Source organism: Salvelinus alpinus, chromosome 13 (assembly GCF_045679555.1).
Source record: "Salvelinus alpinus chromosome 13, SLU_Salpinus.1, whole genome shotgun sequence".
In the NCBI taxonomy this organism is placed as follows: domain Eukaryota; kingdom Metazoa; phylum Chordata; class Actinopteri; order Salmoniformes; family Salmonidae; genus Salvelinus; species Salvelinus alpinus.
Window position 1 is genome coordinate 15,554,295 of NC_092098.1, and position 16,211 is coordinate 15,570,505.

General features: G+C 43.5%; 1 protein-coding gene across 4 annotated transcripts; it reads left to right on the forward strand.

The window, feature by feature from the left end:
• The first annotated feature begins 4,060 nt into the window (after nucleotides 1-4,060).
• LOC139537185 (protein phosphatase 1D-like) lies at nucleotides 4,061-15,754 on the forward strand. 4 transcript variants are annotated; one of them, XM_071338212.1, is made up of 7 exons: nucleotides 4,061-4,762; nucleotides 5,369-5,594; nucleotides 10,912-11,036; nucleotides 11,211-11,392; nucleotides 11,492-11,728; nucleotides 11,971-12,043; nucleotides 14,901-15,754. In XM_071338212.1, exons 1-6 carry the CDS (start codon nucleotides 4,249-4,251, stop codon nucleotides 12,040-12,042), a joined length of 1,356 nt encoding a protein of 451 aa, XP_071194313.1. In that variant the 5' UTR covers nucleotides 4,061-4,248; the 3' UTR covers nucleotide 12,043; nucleotides 14,901-15,754. The 4 variants fall into 4 exon arrangements, with proteins under 4 accessions (XP_071194313.1, XP_071194312.1, XP_071194310.1 ...); XM_071338211.1 differs by having other exon boundaries at nucleotides 4,079-4,762; nucleotides 14,904-15,754; XM_071338209.1 differs by lacking the exon at nucleotides 11,971-12,043 and having other exon boundaries at nucleotides 4,079-4,762.
• The last annotated feature ends 457 nt before the right edge of the window (nucleotides 15,755-16,211 follow it).

A 16,211-nucleotide genomic window follows, 5' to 3' on the forward strand; every position in this document is an offset into this window, starting at 1 on the left:
AATGATCTCAGGTGCATCCTGTTTCCATTGATCATCCTTGAGATTTCTACAACTTTCTATTGATTGGAGTCCACCTGTGGTAAATTCAATTGATTGGACATGATTTGGAAAGGCACACACCTGTCTATATAAGGTCCCACAGTTGACAGTGCATATCAGAGCAAAAACTAAGCCATGAGGTCGAAGGAGACGTCTGTAGAGCTCCGAGACAGGATTGTGTCGAGGCACAGATCAAGGGAATGGTACCAAAAAAATGTCTGCAGCATTGAAGGTCCCCAAGAACACAGTGGCCTCCATCATTCTTTAAATGTTGTTAATTTTACACCTTTTTCTCCCCAATTTCATGGTATCCAATTTGTAGTTACAGTCTGGTCGCTGCAACTCCCGTACGGACTTGAGAGAAGCGAAAGTCAAGATCTGTGCGTCCTCCGAAACACAACCCAACCAAGCCACACTGCTTCTTGACACAATGCCCACTTAACCCGGAAGCCAGCCACACCAATGTGTCGGAGGAAACACTGTACACCGTGTCAGCGTGCACGTGCCCAGCCCGCACAGGAGTCACTAGAGCGCGAATGGACAAACACATCCCTGCCGGCCAAGCCCTCCCCTAACCTGGATGACGCTGGGCCAATTGTGTGCCGCCCGGTGGGACTCCCGGTTGCGGCCGGCTGCGACAGAGCCTGGACTTGAATCTCTAGTGGCACAGCTCGCACTGCCTCTGTGGAGATGGGAGAACCTTCCAGAAGGACAACCATCTCTGCAGCATTCCAACAATCAGGCCTTTATGGTACAGTGGCCAGACGGAAGCCACTCCTCCGTAAAAGGCACATGAAGCCAGCTTGGAGTTTGCCAAAAGGAACCTAAAGGACTCTCAGGCCATGAGAAACAAGATTCTCTGGTCTGATAAAACCAAGATTGAAATCTTTGGCCTGAATGCCAAGTGTCACGTCTGGAGAGAGATCCTTGATGAAAACCTGCTCCAGAGTGCTCAGAACCTCCGACTGGGGCGAAGGTTCACCTTCCAACAGCACAACAACCCTAAGTACACAGCCAAGGAAACGCAGGAGTGGATTCGGGACATGTCTCTGAATATCCCTGAGTGGCCCAGCCAGAGCCCCAGACTTGAACCCGATCTAAAATCTCTGGAACCTGAAAGTAGTTGTGCAGCAACGCTCCCTATCCTGCCTGACAGAGCTTGAGATGATCTGCAGAGAAGAATGGGAGAAACTCCCCAAATACAGGTGTGCCAAGCTTGTAGCGTCATACCCAAGAAGACTCGACCCTGTAATCGCTGCCAAAGGTGCTTCAACAAAGTACTGAGTAAAGGGTCTGAATACTTATGTAAATGTGATATTTCAGTTTAATTTTATAAATTGAAAAAAATATCTAAAAACCTGATTTTCCTTTGTCGTTATGGGGTATTGTGTGTAGATTGATGAGGAAAAAAACCAATTTAATCAATTTTAGAATAAGGCTGTAACTTAACAAAATGTGGAAAAAGTCAAGGGGTCTGAATACTTTCTGAATGTACTGTTTTATAAAAAAAAAAATTATACTCTGGACTCTGACATTGCTCGTCCTAATATATATATATATTTCTTAATTCATTCTTTTAATTTTTGATTTGTATTTTGTGTATTGTTAGATATTACTGCATTGTTGGAGCTAGGAACACAAGCATTTCGCAACACCCGCAATAATATCTGCTAAATATGTGTATGCGACCAATCATTCTTTTTTATTTTTTTATGTAAATGTAGTGCTATGTATATTGTGTATTTTATTGTTGTTTCCTGTTTGGACCCCAGGAAGAGTAGTCGCTGCCTCGGCAGTAGCTAATTGGGGATCCTAATAAATACTACACTGAAAAAAAATATAAACGCAACATGTAAAGTGTTGGTCCCATGTTTCATGAGCTGAAATAAAAAATCCCAGAAATGTTTCGTAAGCACAAAAAGCTTATTTCTTTATAATGTTGTGCACACATTTGTATACTTCCCTGTTAGTGAGCATTTCTCCTTAGCCAAGATAATCCATTCACCTGACAGGTGTGGCATATCAAGAAGCTGATTAAACAGCAGGACAATTACACAGGTGCACCTTGTGCTGGGGACAATAAAAGGCCACTTTAAAATGTGCAGTTTTGTCACACAACACAATGCAACAGATGACTCAAGTTTTGAGTGAGCATGCAATTGGCATGCTGACTGCAGGAATGTCCACCAGAGCTGTTTTTTTTTATTTCTTTATTTTTTCTTTGACCTTTAATTAACTAGGCAAGTCAGTTAAGAACAATTAACCGGCCTACCTCGGCCAAACCCGGAGGACTCTGGGCCAATTGTGCGCCGCCCTATGGGACTCCCAATCACTGCCGGATGTGATACAGCCCGGAATAGAACAAGGGACTGTAGTGACGCCTCTTGCACTGAGATGCAGTGGCTAAAATCGCTGCACCCTTGCCCAGTCATGTGAAATCCATAGATTAGGGCCTAATTTATTTATTTCAATTGACTGATTTCCTTATATGAACTGTAACTCAGTAAAATCTTTGAATTTGTTGATGTTGCGTTTATATTGTAGTTTATATTATAAATTTCTATTATTGTATATTGTATATGTAGACCATGGTGCTTGCCTACGGAGCTGTGAGGGGAACGGCACCTCCGTACCTTCAGGCTCTGATCAGGCCCTACACCCAAACAAGGGCACTGCGTTCATCCACCTCTGGCCTGCTCGCCTCCCTACCTCTGAGGAAGTACAGTTCCCGCTCAGCCCAGTCAAAACTGTTCGCTGCTCTGGCACCCCAATGGTGGAACAAACTCCCTCACGACGCCAGGTCAGCGGAGTCAATCACCACCTTCCGGAGACACCTGAAACCCCACCTCTTTAAGGAATACCTAGGATAGGATAAAGTAATCCTTCTAACCCCCCCCCCCCCTTAAAAGAGTTAGATGCACTATTGTAAAGTGGTTGTTCCACTGGATATCATAAGGTGAATGCACCAATTTGTAAGTCGCTCTGGATAAGAGCGTCTGCTAAATGACTTAAATGTAATGTAAATGTAATATTTGTGTTCAATATAAATACGAAATACTCCAGGAAATGACATTGCAGGCTAGCTCAGTGCTGCAGCCTCTCATTGAGTAATTTTATTGAAGGCCGACTGGGGTACTGCAGGCTACCATTAGCAACCAAGTTATCCATATCACTTATTCTGTTTTCGATTTTACAATAATTGGTTCAAGGACAAACATCTGGTGTATTAGAAGCAATTATTGGTACCATGATTGTCTTTAAAAAAAAGTTTACTTTTTCCCATTCACTATAATACTGTTTTTTGCTAACAACGCGATCGGCCTTGAACTTCCGTGGCTTCAAAGAGAGGGAGAGGTTGTTCTCCCCCGGAGCACACTTTATATGTAAGGCTGTACAATAGTGTAATATGAATGTTCAAGATTTATTATAGGCTGACCGGTTAGCTAATGTGACTCACTTCACAGTGGTTTCAAATTCCTGCAATAAAAGCTATGAAGCTAATATTTCTTTAAACTCTTTGGAATTGTAATATGTGAGTGTACTCAGTAGACTGATACCCCATCTCATGGGTGCACACTATAGATAAGGCTATACAATATAATATGAATGTTCAAAACTCATAATAGACCAACTGTGGAGGGATTCTGCACAGTCAAAGTTCTGCATTAAGAGCTATGATGCTAATATTTGTGTAAACTCTTTAGAATTGGACTCTGCGTGTTTCACTGAGTAAGCTGATAACCCACTTCATGGGTGCACACTCCATAGGGAAGGCTGTACAGTGCATATATGTATGCCCCCAAAGCAATTATGCAGTCTAATAAATCCACAGTGGGATTTGAACTTTACTGTTTATTGTCAAATTAATTCGTTATTGTATTTATTTTTAAGCTATATAAAAACATTCCAACCTGGTTAAACATGATGTAGTCCAAGTATGGCATTATTCCTCTATTTGTATCCGTTTGGATGTTTCAATTGGGGACTTTTATTTTTAAGGCAAACCGCAAATTCTACTATTGTGGCTAGCTTCACACAGGTGGTTCAAATACCTTACGACCAGTCGTCGAAAAATAAACAGAAGCAAGGAAGGAACGGGGAAAAGGTTTTTCGATCAAGATATCACGGCAGATTTTTGCTTCAAACACGGCTTAGCATAACCGGTGGACAAGTATTTATTGTATAGCTTTGCTTGGAGTTTTCATAGCCATGAACGACGCATTAATTTTCCGAGTTAGTGCATTCTCCGAGCAAGGAGGAAGGAGATACATGGAGGATGTTATTGAGTTTAAAGTGGAGTACGAACCGCCTGAACCAGAGCCAGCAGAGGGTGGTCTGAACTCGGTAGAACAACAAGGGGAGTCAAAAGTAGAGAAACAGGAGAATGGTCATACTGAGCAGACCATAATAAGCAATTCCCCCGACAACGTTCAAGAATCGGTGCCTGTTTGTGCAATGTGGACAGAAAACATAACATGCGAGAAGCATGAGGACATTTCCCAGGCAGAAGTTCCAGAAGTGCACACGGTCGTTCGGAAGTCTGTGGCGTTTTTTGGTGTATTTGACGGTCACGGAGGGCGAGAAGCTGCTCATTTTGCGCGAGACAATCTGTGGGCTATTCTGAAAAAGCAAAGGGGGTTTTGGTCAGAAGATCAAGGAGAAGTCTGTGAAGCAATTCGAAAGGGGTTCATTGCCTGCCACCATGATATGTGGAAAGAGCTACGTAAGTGAACTAGTTAGCTCGCCTAGCTTGTGTTTGTAGCTTCTTCGCTGACTGACGCTATCTACCTGCTAGCTAGCCAACAACGCTCAAGTTAGTGTGGCGAAATTATGGCTCCACAATAACTGTGGTTTAGCTAGCTACTGTACAGTGTGTAGCTAGCTAATCCCATTTTGCTGCTGCTGATGCTACTACCAAATATGACCGCCTCGTCCTCTCTGCTACAGTTCTGATATCCATCCCTTTTAATATTAGCTATTAACTGGCAATTTTATGAGCAGGTCTTTTCTATGTAACGTTATTGCTCGGGGGTTTGGGAAGACAAAACAAGTTTGGGGGTTTGTGAATACCTAGCACTGCAAGTAGAGCATAAAAGGTCAGCATGTCAACCTTATGTTCCAAAAGCAATGATGAGTTTATCTCATGACAAGCGTGCTCTTGTCCCAACCTCTGACATGTGTCATCCAAATGTCTCCTGATTTCCTCTAATCTGAATACACTTCATATGATGGCCTCATGCCAAATTGTCACATCCACTCATCTGTGTTGCCCGCAAGATGTTTGTTCATAATAATGTTCTCCAATGCTTTCCCCATCTTAATCCTACAGCTGAGTGGCCCAAGACTCTGACCGGCCAGCCCAGTACGGCAGGAACAACGGCCAGTATAGTGCTGATCCGGGGGGATCTGATGTACGTAGCCCATGTGGGGGACTCGGCGGTGGTTGTTGGGGTGAAAGAGCCCGGTGAAAAGAACATCAGGGCCTTGGAAGTCACACAGGACCACAAACCTGAACTTCCCAAAGAGAAGGAGCGCATTGAGAGACTTGGGGGCAGGTGAGTTGGAGAGGACACTACAGTCTCAGTTTTTGTCAGTGCTCAGTGTGTTCCGGAAGTACATGGAGTAGCCAGCCAAATTGTTCTTCAAATTATATATTTTATTGGCTCTGTGGCTGTAAGGAAACCAATGTGTCATTTTGTTATTTGGGTTAACTATCCCTTTAGCGGTTTGGCCTGTCAATTAATCACTGTGGGTGGGGTTATAAGGGAGGGGGCAGGATGTTTGTCATAGTTGGTAGGGTTTTGGACCTGTCAATCACTGTGGGTGGGACTTTGAGGAAAGGCGGTAGATTAATAACCTAGTCAGAAAGGTAATCTAGTCTACTCATTTATTGTAATTTATTTAGGCAATAACTAAATATAGTGTACTCTTTCAATTTAGATTATTGTTGAAAAAACATAAGAACAAATGTGGTGTTCTGTCAAGTAAACAGATTCCCTGTTGATTAACAATATAGATCATCAAATTTCTGCCCTGCTAGAGCTGCCCCTGTCAACTGTAAGTGTTGTTATTGTGAAGTGGAAATGTCTAGGAGCAATAACGTCTCAGCAGCGAAGTGGTAGGCCACACAAGCTCACAAAATGGGACCACCGAGTGCTCGGTTGCGACACTCCGGACTGGCGCTGTGGTCTAAGGCACTGCAGTGCTAGAAGTGCCACTAGAGATCCTGGTTCGAGTCCAGGCTCTGTCGCAGCCGTCCGCGACCGGGAGACCCATGGGGCGTCGCACAATTGGGTTAGGGGAGGGTTTGGCCTGCAGGGATGTTCTTGTCCCATCTAGCGACTCCTGTGGCGGGCCGGGCGCAATGCATACTGACACGGTCGGCAGGTGTACGGTGTTTCCTCCTTCCGGGTTAAGCAAGCATTATGTCAAGAAGCAGGCTGGGTTGTGTTTCGAAGGACGCACAGCTCTCGACCTTTGCCTCTCCTGAGTCCGTACGGGACTTGCAGCGACAAGACTGTAATTACCAATTGGATACCACGAAATTGGGGAGACAAATGGGTAAAAATTAAAATAAACCCTCACTAATGAGTTCCAACCTGCCTCTGGAAGCAACGTCAGCACAAGAACTGTTCGTCAGGAGCTTCATGAAATGGGTTTCCATGACCGAGCAGTTGCACACAAGCCTAAGATCACCATGCGCAATACCAAGCGTTGGCTGGAGTGGTGTAAAGCTCGCCGCCATTGGACTCTGGAGTAGTGGAAACACATTCTCTGGAGTGATGAATCACCATCTGACAGTCCGACGAACGGATCTGGGTTTGGCGGATGCCAGGAAAACACTACCTGCCCCAATGCGTAGTGCCAACTAGAGGTCGACCGACTATGATTTGTCAACGCCGATACCGATTTATTGGCGGACCAAAAAAGCCGATACCGATTAATCGGCCAATTAAATTTAAAAAAATGTATTTGTAATATTGACAATTACAACAGTACTGAATGAACACTTATTTTAACTTAATATAATACATCAATAAAATAAATGTAGCCTCAAATAAATAATGTAACATGTTCAATTTGGTTTAAATAATGCAAAAACCAAGTGTTGGAGAAGAAAGTAAAAGTGCAATATGTGCCATGTAAGAAAGCTAACGTTTAAGTTCCTTGCTCAGAACATGAGAACATATGAAAGCTGGTGGTTCCTTTTAACATGAGTCTTCAATATTCCCAGGTAAGAAGTTTTAGGTTGTAGTTATTATAGGAATTATAGGACTATTTCTCTATACCTTTTGTATTTCATATAACTTTGACTATTGGATGTTCTTATAGGCACTTTAGTATTGCCAGTGTAACAGTATAGCTTCCATCCCTCTCCTCGCCGCTACCTGGGCTCGAACCAGAAACACATCGACAACAGCCACCCTCGAAGCAGCGTTACCCATGCAGAGCAAGAGGAACAACTACTCCAAGTCTCAGAGCGAGTGACGTTTGAAACGCTATTAGTGCGCAACCCGCTAACTAGCTAGCCATTTCACATCGGTTACACCAGCCTAATCTCGGGAGTTGATAGGCTTGAATTCATAAACAGCAGAGCTGCTGGCAAAACGCACGAAAGTGCTGTTTGATTGAATGCTTACGAGCCTGCTGGTGCCCACCATCGCTCAGTCAGACTGCTCTATCAAATCATAGACTTAGTTATAACATAATAACACACAGAAATACGAGCCTTAGGTCATTAATATGGTCGAATCCGGAAACTATCATCTCGAAAACAAAACAATTATTCTTTCAGTGAAATACGGAACCGTTCCGTATTTTATCTAACGGGTGGCATCCATCAGTCTAAATATTCCTGTTACATTGCACAACCTTCAATGTTATGTCATAATTACGTAAAATTCTGGCAAATTAGTTCGCAATGAGCCAAGCGGCCCAAACTGTTGCATATACCCTGACTCTGCGTGCAATGAACGCAAGAGAAGTGACACAATTTCACCTGGTTAATATTGCCTGCTAACCTGGATTTCTTTTAGCTAAATATGCAGGTTTAAAATATATACTTCTGTGTATTGATTTTAAGAAAGGCATTGATGTTTATGGTTAGGTACATGTTGGAGCAACGACAGTCTTTTTTCGCGAATGCGCACTGCATCGATTATATGCAACGCAGGACACGCTAGATAAACTAGTAATATCATCAACCATGTGTAGTTATAACTAGTGATTATGATTGATTGTTTTTTTATAAGATAAGTTTAATGCTAGCTAGCAACTTACCTTGGCTTCTTACTGCATTCGCGTAACAGGCGGGCTCCTCGTGAGGCAGGTGGTTAGAGCGTTGGACTAGTTAACCGTAAGGTTGCAAGATTGAATCCCTGAGCTGACAAGGTAAAAATCTGTCGTTCTGCCCCTGAACAAGGCAGTTAACCCACCGTTCCTAGGCCGTCATTGAAAATAAGAATGTGTTCTTAACTGACTTGCCTAATTAAATAAAGATTAAATAAAAAAATAAAAAATCAGCGTCCAAAATTACCGATTTTCGATTGTTATGAAAACTTGAAATCGGCCATTCCGATTAATCGGTCGACCTCTAGTGCCAACTGTAAAGTTTGGTGGAGGAGGAATAATGGTCAGGCGCTGTTTTTCATGTTTTGGGCTAGGCCCCTTAGATCCAGTGAAGGGAAATCTTAACGCTACTGCATGCAATGACATTCTAGACGATTATGTGCTTCCAACTTTGTGGCAACCGTTTGGGGAAGGCCCTTTCCTGTTTCAACATGACAATGCCCCCGTGCACAAAGCGAGGTCTATACAGAACCCTGACCTAAACCCTATTTGAACACCTTTGGGATGAATCGGAACGCTGACTGCGAGCAATGCCTTATCGCCCAACATCATCAGTGCCCTACCTCACTAATGCTCTTGTGGCTGAATGTAAGCAATCCCCAACATCTAGTGGAAAGCCTTCCCAGAAGAGTGGAGGCTGTTATTGTGGCAAAGGGGGGACCAACTCCATATAAATGCCCATGATTTTGAATGAGATGTTCGACGAGGAGGTGTCCACATACTTTTGGTCATGTAGTGTAAGTATGATTAGCTTTTTGTATTTTGAACCAGAATGAGACTAGCCACTACCTGTTGTTCCTGCAGTGAGGATTCACCATCTTCATTGAATATTTTCATAATTTAGCTGCAGATAATTGCCAAAAAGCAGTAGAAACCTTCCAGTATGCAAATGAGGGCCAAATGAATGTCTCTATCACGATTCGGTTCCTGACGTTCACCTAAAAGAGCCATTCAGAAAGAGCGGATAGTTCGAACAGCCCGTCACCATCAGTATGCTACACTGACAAGTCATTTTAGCGGTCCCTGGCAAGTCTCAACATAGGCTTCGAATCCTAGGAAAATACAAACGAGATCTTTGGTTCACTGGTTGCGATACGATGGACATATAACTACGTTTTATGATCTATAAATAGCAAAGGGATAGAGGAGATCGACTTTTCAGTCAGTTCGACGCCTTTTAAATAAATGCATGTCCAGTGTTTCCCAACTCCAGTCCTCCAATACCCCCAACAGCACACTTTTTTTGTTTGTTGTAGCCCCGGATTCAACTTGTCAACTAATCATCAATGAGTTGAATCAGGTGTGTTTGTCCAGAGCTACAACAAAAATGTGTGCTGTTGGGGGTCCTGGAGGACTGGAGTTGAGAAACACTGAACTAGTCAACACTTACTGTTCGGTCGTCAATCAAAGCACACAGTAAATAGCCTATGCGACCCGACTCTGTGGATGGCTATGTGAAAAAATGTATGTGCCACACAACAATGAAGTGTTTCAACTCATCGTTACCACTTGCATTACGTGTAAATTAACTAACATGAAAATAAGTTTGACTGCAGCCAACCGCAGCGCACATAAATAACACGGGTAACGAGAGGCAGGACAGACGGCAGACCAGCAGTTTCCCTGTCATCACTCACTTTGTGACTGACAGGCGCCTGTTCTATCAATAGATTACTAGAAGATGTACTGTATATCGTTCATTCTAGCGGGAGAAGGCTATACAGACTTTTCTGACTAGGGAATTTAACCTTTTAAAAGTAAAGAAGCCTAGTTTAATTTATGAAGTAGAACAAGTAGCTGGCCGACCAATGAGTCTGTTACCTGCAGGTTTCTTTTTGGGGGGGGTTAGAGATGCAGTATGTTTGTCCTGCGGCGCAACAGTGATTTGATATTCCTCTCAAATGTTGTGCACAAATGTGTTTACATCCCTGTTAGTGAGCGTTTCTCCTTTGCCAAGATAATCCATCCACCTGACAGGGTTGGCAGATCAAGAAGCTGATTAAACAGCATGATCATTACACAGGTGCACCTTGTGCTGGGGACAATAAAAGGCCACTCTAAAAGGTGCAGTTTTGCCACAGATGTCTCAAGTTTTGAGGGAGTGTGCAATTGGCATGCTGTCACCAGGAATAATTTGGCTGAATGTCCAACCGCAGACCAAGTGTTACAACGCCAGCCCAGGACCTCCACATCCGGCTTCTTCACCTGAGGGATCGTCTGAGTGGGGGTGGGGGATGCTGAGGAGTATTTCTGTCTGTGATAAAGCCATTTTGTAGGGAAAAACTAATTCTGTGGCTGGGCCTGGCTGCCAAGTGGGTGGTTCTATGCTCTTCAAGGCCTACCCATGGCTGCACCCCTGACCAATCATGTGAAATCCATAGATTAGGACCTGATGAATTAATTTCAATTGGCTGATTTCCTTGTATGAACTGTAATTGTTGTGTGTTGCGTTTTTATATTTTTGTTCAGGATATGATCACATAATAAATCCTCCGTGCCTGTTGTGCTTGTGTCCTTTTTCAGTGTAGTGAAGAAGTCCGGGGTGAACCGTGTGGTGTGGAAGAGGCCCAGACTGACCCACAATGGCCCTGTCAGGAGGAGCACTGTCATAGACCAGATTCCCTTTCTTGCTGTGGCCAGAGCGTTGGGTAAGCACTACACTGTTGGCCTAAACACAAGTTTCCTCTGCCCTCCACTAGATACCTTACCGCTCCATAGCTGCTGCCTTTATGCAAACAGTATGATTTCCAGTAAGCTTGTCATCCAATCATTTCATTTAATATTTGCCCAGTGATGAAGCGTGTGTGGTTTGTTGTTGACAGGGGACCTGTGGAGCTATGACTTCTACAGTGGGGAGTTTGTGGTCTCTCCAGAGCCTGATGTCACTGTAATGACCATTGACCCTAAGAAGCACCGCTACATCATCCTGGGTAGTGATGGCTTGTGGAACATGATGCCAGCTAAGGATGCTGTCGCTATGTGTGAGTGCCACGACCAGATGGTGGTAAGCCAGAGCTTCTTGTTTCCCATTCAGACCCAACCGTCTTGGATGTCTGCCGATGCCCTTCTAACAGGTTGATGGTGTCACTATGTCTGCTCTTAGGGCCCTAAGGGATGGTCCTGTGCCAAACGGTTAGGATGCACGGCCTTGCTGTTCTGGCGCCAGCGTATGCTCCGTGCAGACAACACAACGGTCATAGTGATAACCGTGCAGCACCCTGATGAGCCACCCATGACCATGCACCTACAGGAGCTCTATGTCAATATGGCAGAGGGCCTTGATAAGATCCCCCCCGTTACAACCGCAAACTCTCCCCGCCGTTACGACGGCCCCATTATGGTACGTACCAAGGGTAACTTGGAAAAGCACCATCACATTTTAATACTTCCGTCAGGTTTAAATGTAACCAGTGTTTGTTTTATTTGCATTTCATTGAACATTGTATTTGAAGCCTTGATTAAAAGCAGAATTGCTAGTGCGACCTGGAACCCCAGTGTCAGTGGGTCTTTCCAGTCGTTTACGGCTGCGTTGTGGAATCTGACCGCTTCTTCACCAAGATGACTTTTTGTTTTTTGGGACAGACAGAGGAGGAGGAGGGGGAGGTCTATTTTGATGAAGATCATGGGCATTGGCGACACCTAGAATGGGAGTGAGGTGACTGTCCACTCAGTGAATTGTAAATGAAAGTGTACAAGCGTGTGATTGATAATTGTTCAAATGAACGCCACTTCATTGACATTTGTTGTCATAAACATTTTTAAGATTTGAAGGTGTCACATTTCAGATATATACTGATGTAGGGAACTGTAAAAAATAATTTAACATTTAGGAGTGTCACTACTCTCAGCTGTTAAATGTTCTGCTAGGCTACGTTGCTTGTGTTCACACCAAGCAGTTGGAGTGTAGCTACCCTCATGGATGCTGTTTTTGAACAGGGAGACAAAGCTGCTGACGATGAGTGGGCCCCGATTTCTGTATTCACAAATGAAGAGGGACTCTGACTTTAACAGACCTGTGCATGTAGTTTGTGTACTGTTGGCCCATTCAAAGAAGCAGCCGTCTAGTGTTTTAGTAAGAGAGGAAAGCTAGAGAGCAGGCAGACGTTTTCTGGAAACGGAGTGGATAACGCTGCGGATAAGGATACAGATATTTCTGCGCATGTGCATAATTTTATTTTTTTTAATTTTTTTTTTACACTTGCTGCTGCACACTCCCATACCGCTTTCCTGTCCTTTCAGATTTTTTTTACATAGCTGAGCTCACTCAGCTGCCTGCTCCGCTGCCGCTTGCCCCTCCTAAATCGGCGATGAACGCCTTTGTCTGGTGTAGCCTTCAAAGTTCATGTTGTACACAAAAGACATGGTCGACATATTCAAACTATTGCAAAAGGTTAGGGTATTAAGCATGATCACGATGTTGTGTTCTTTTTTTTCCAGAGGGGGAGTTAAGACTACATACAAAACTATTTACATGTTGGCGCACCAGTCGACGCAAAACGAACTCGCCCCTTGTCAGACTCTAGTTACCGGCTTGGCTGCCTAGAACGTTCGTCTGCCCAGAGATGGAACAGCTAGGTAGCCTACTCGTGCGGTTCTTTCAGGATCATTGAGAAAGAAGCGAAAAACTCAGATTGTGTTTAGCCCCAATGCAAAACTGAAGTGGGGACTTACATGAAGCTATCTAGGCAGCATATAAAACACAAGCAAGACACCGACACGTACTGTTAGTCTAATTAGAGATTGAATGTCTCTTCATTGCAAACATTGGCTAAGCAGAAGGCAGAGAGCCATTCTAAGTAGTAGTGTTACTTTATCCCCCCAGGAACTGTGTCTACGTTATGGCAGCAACTATAGCCTACATCACACAAAACACAGATTTTTGTAGGGACTGCGTCCTGCTTGTGCAACTGCAATATCCGTTACAACAGACAGGGAAGGTTGTAGCCTTCATAATAGGCTATATCTCTTTTGGAATGTTCGTTCAAATCGCTGCAGTTTATTTATTTCAGCTGTTCAGAAATGAGGCATAGACTGGCTAGAACATGGTTCAAAAGAGGGTGAGTAAAGAGAGAAACTGAAGGAATGGGCGTGTGAGCAGCAGCTATGTAGAAAAAGAACGTGTTAAATAACACATGCGCAGAATGTGATCTGGATCCTTAGCTTTGAGAAAGAGGTTTCTGCTGCCACAGCCTTTTCACAGCCATTTTAAGTGGAGCGTGGGCTTATTCAGGGTGAGGGGAGGGACTCTTTGATCTTCTCCTGTTTTCCCTGCAGTGCACTTGTGATGCTGATAATGCAGAATTGAACTAAAAACAACGATTAGACATAGAGACGCTAAAAAGGTAGCCTGTGGTCTGGCTATGGTTTTTCATCTTGATCCAGTCCAGACCTCTGACTCAGGGTTAGGTGATGGATCTTGGTTAATTGCATATCTGCATTCTCTTATCGTTCTGATTTAAGCTAACAAAATGATGTTGACCAGAACTCCGGGAGAGCTGGAGGATGTCTGTCATTGGCAGTTACGTTCCACATGAAGGCAGCCACCTTGTTTTCTCATTTATGTAGTGCTGAGAGATTAGTGCTTTCTGAGGTCGTTTCGGGTTGGTTTTCAGTCAAGATCATTTAAAAAAACATTAAATGCACTATGCAGTATATGGGTTGAATGCTGTAACAAAACAGAATAAACCCATGAATAAAAATCCCATGATGGGAGTGACTGCCCATTACTGAGTATCACTTATTAACCATTTATTCACTTTAAATTCACTTATTAACCATTTATTCACCAATTTATTCACTTTACTTTACTAAAATATTTCAGTTGTGTATATTACATTTGTTTTATTTGATTACTTTATTTTGTTCCATGTCATCTCATCTCTATAGAGATGCTGTCTGACAAAATCACTATTTTAGTAGTTCTTCAAAATAAATAAGACATACTTTTCTGACTGCTGAATACCAACTATCAATAATTGACTATCAATAATTTCGGTCACATCAGGTTAGAGATGCCTCACAAAGCAACTGCACTCAATCCCTCTCAATCGCACATTATTCTGTCTCTTCTCTTGCTCTCCGTGTCTGCCGCACACTAACCTAACAGGCATATAAGAAACACACCCGACAAGTAGGTGTGCAATGAATTATGGTCATTTGTAGTTAATTACCATTTTTTCCCTATGCGGTAAACTATGTAGAATATTGTCTTCTACATTGCCCTGTTCGGGCTTGATCTGATTTATCTCTAGAGATACTGCACAATGTGCGCATTTAAGCTCACAGAACAAAACTGAGTGAAATTGAATAAAAAATAATTGAACCAATGTCAGTCAATTAGTTGTTTTGAAAACCAGAAAGTAACCAACATTTGGTTTAATCGCTCAGCACTACATTAGTGTTGCAATAACCTTTATTTTCTGGAATCTACTCAGGTGTGCTTTGTTTGCTTCATATCATGACTGATGGAATATAGAATGTTAACCTTTGTTTGTTTATCTGCCCTGTTCCAGCAGAACCCAGAGGTAAACACTGTGTCCTCTGTGGGTGAGCCTCTCCCCCTCCCAGCTCTGGAGTGGAGGAGTAGCCTGTGTGAGGCTGGTCTCTGTCCCCCTTCAGAGCCCCTGGCAGAGGTGGACTCTCAGAGAGTGACCCCAACAGACAGAACCTTGAACGTTTGTGCAATTGAAGGCATAGGGACTCCAGGGTTCTCTGCACCATCCACCCCTCTGGTGAGGAGGCTTCGTAGGCCGCCACACACTCCCCTCTCCCCCAGCATAGCACACCACAGCCTTGGTCGGTCCCCGCACAGTCCCTTGTCTCCCAGGATGCCTCGCCGCAGCCTGGCCCGTTCTTCACGCAGTCCCTTGTCCCCTAGAACGTCTCGCCGTAGACTCGGTGACCGAACCCCTCTGAGGCGAGGTGAAAAGGGACAGAGACGCTCCCCCAATGTTCCTGTCATCCTACCACAGAAACGTAAAGCTGCCTTGTGTGTATGCTGAAACTCATCTTACCACGGATGAACAGACAGACAGATTGACTAGGATGATGACCTTTATCATTCTGCAAAGAGAGATGCATAAGGGCATCTGAACATTGTGTGCTCATGTATCAACAGTATGCCACTGTTCCATTCATAGATTAAGTATACTTTTATAGTGGAGTCTGGTACCATCTAAAAAAAATTGTAAAAATGTGATGTTTGTGTATATGCTTACTTTACACCTAAAATGTTTTTATGATCTTTTGTTTATTAACTGTTTTAATGGAAAACATATTTTATCTAGTGTATATTGCTGGTCATATTTCCACCCCCTTTTATGTTTAAAATAATAAATAAATAAAAATCCCATATTCTGTACCAATAGAGAAATATTATACTAAATTCTTTCCAAACTGTACATTATTTTTTCATACTTAGTAATGTGTATTTTTAAAAATCATAATGAATTGACTATCCTGAACTAAACCACAGAGGTAGAATGAATTTGGTGATAAACGCCACACCTTGTTTTAACTTACATGCGGAGATCAAGGTGCCTAGTTTCTATCACTGGACAGGTGAAGAGCAGTCAGGAATGCCAAATAAGTGTTTTGAGTCGGGAGAGGTAGATCCATGGTGTTTTCAATTGGGAGAGGGGGATCCATGGTGTTTTGAATCGGGAGAGGGGGGGATCCATGGTGTTTTGAATCGGGAGAGGGGGGGATCCATGGTGTTTTGAATCGGGAGAGGGGGGGATCCATGGTGTTTTGAATCGGGAGAGGGGGGGATCCATGGTGTTTTGAATCGGGAGAGGGGGGGATCCATGGTGTTTTCGCAACTA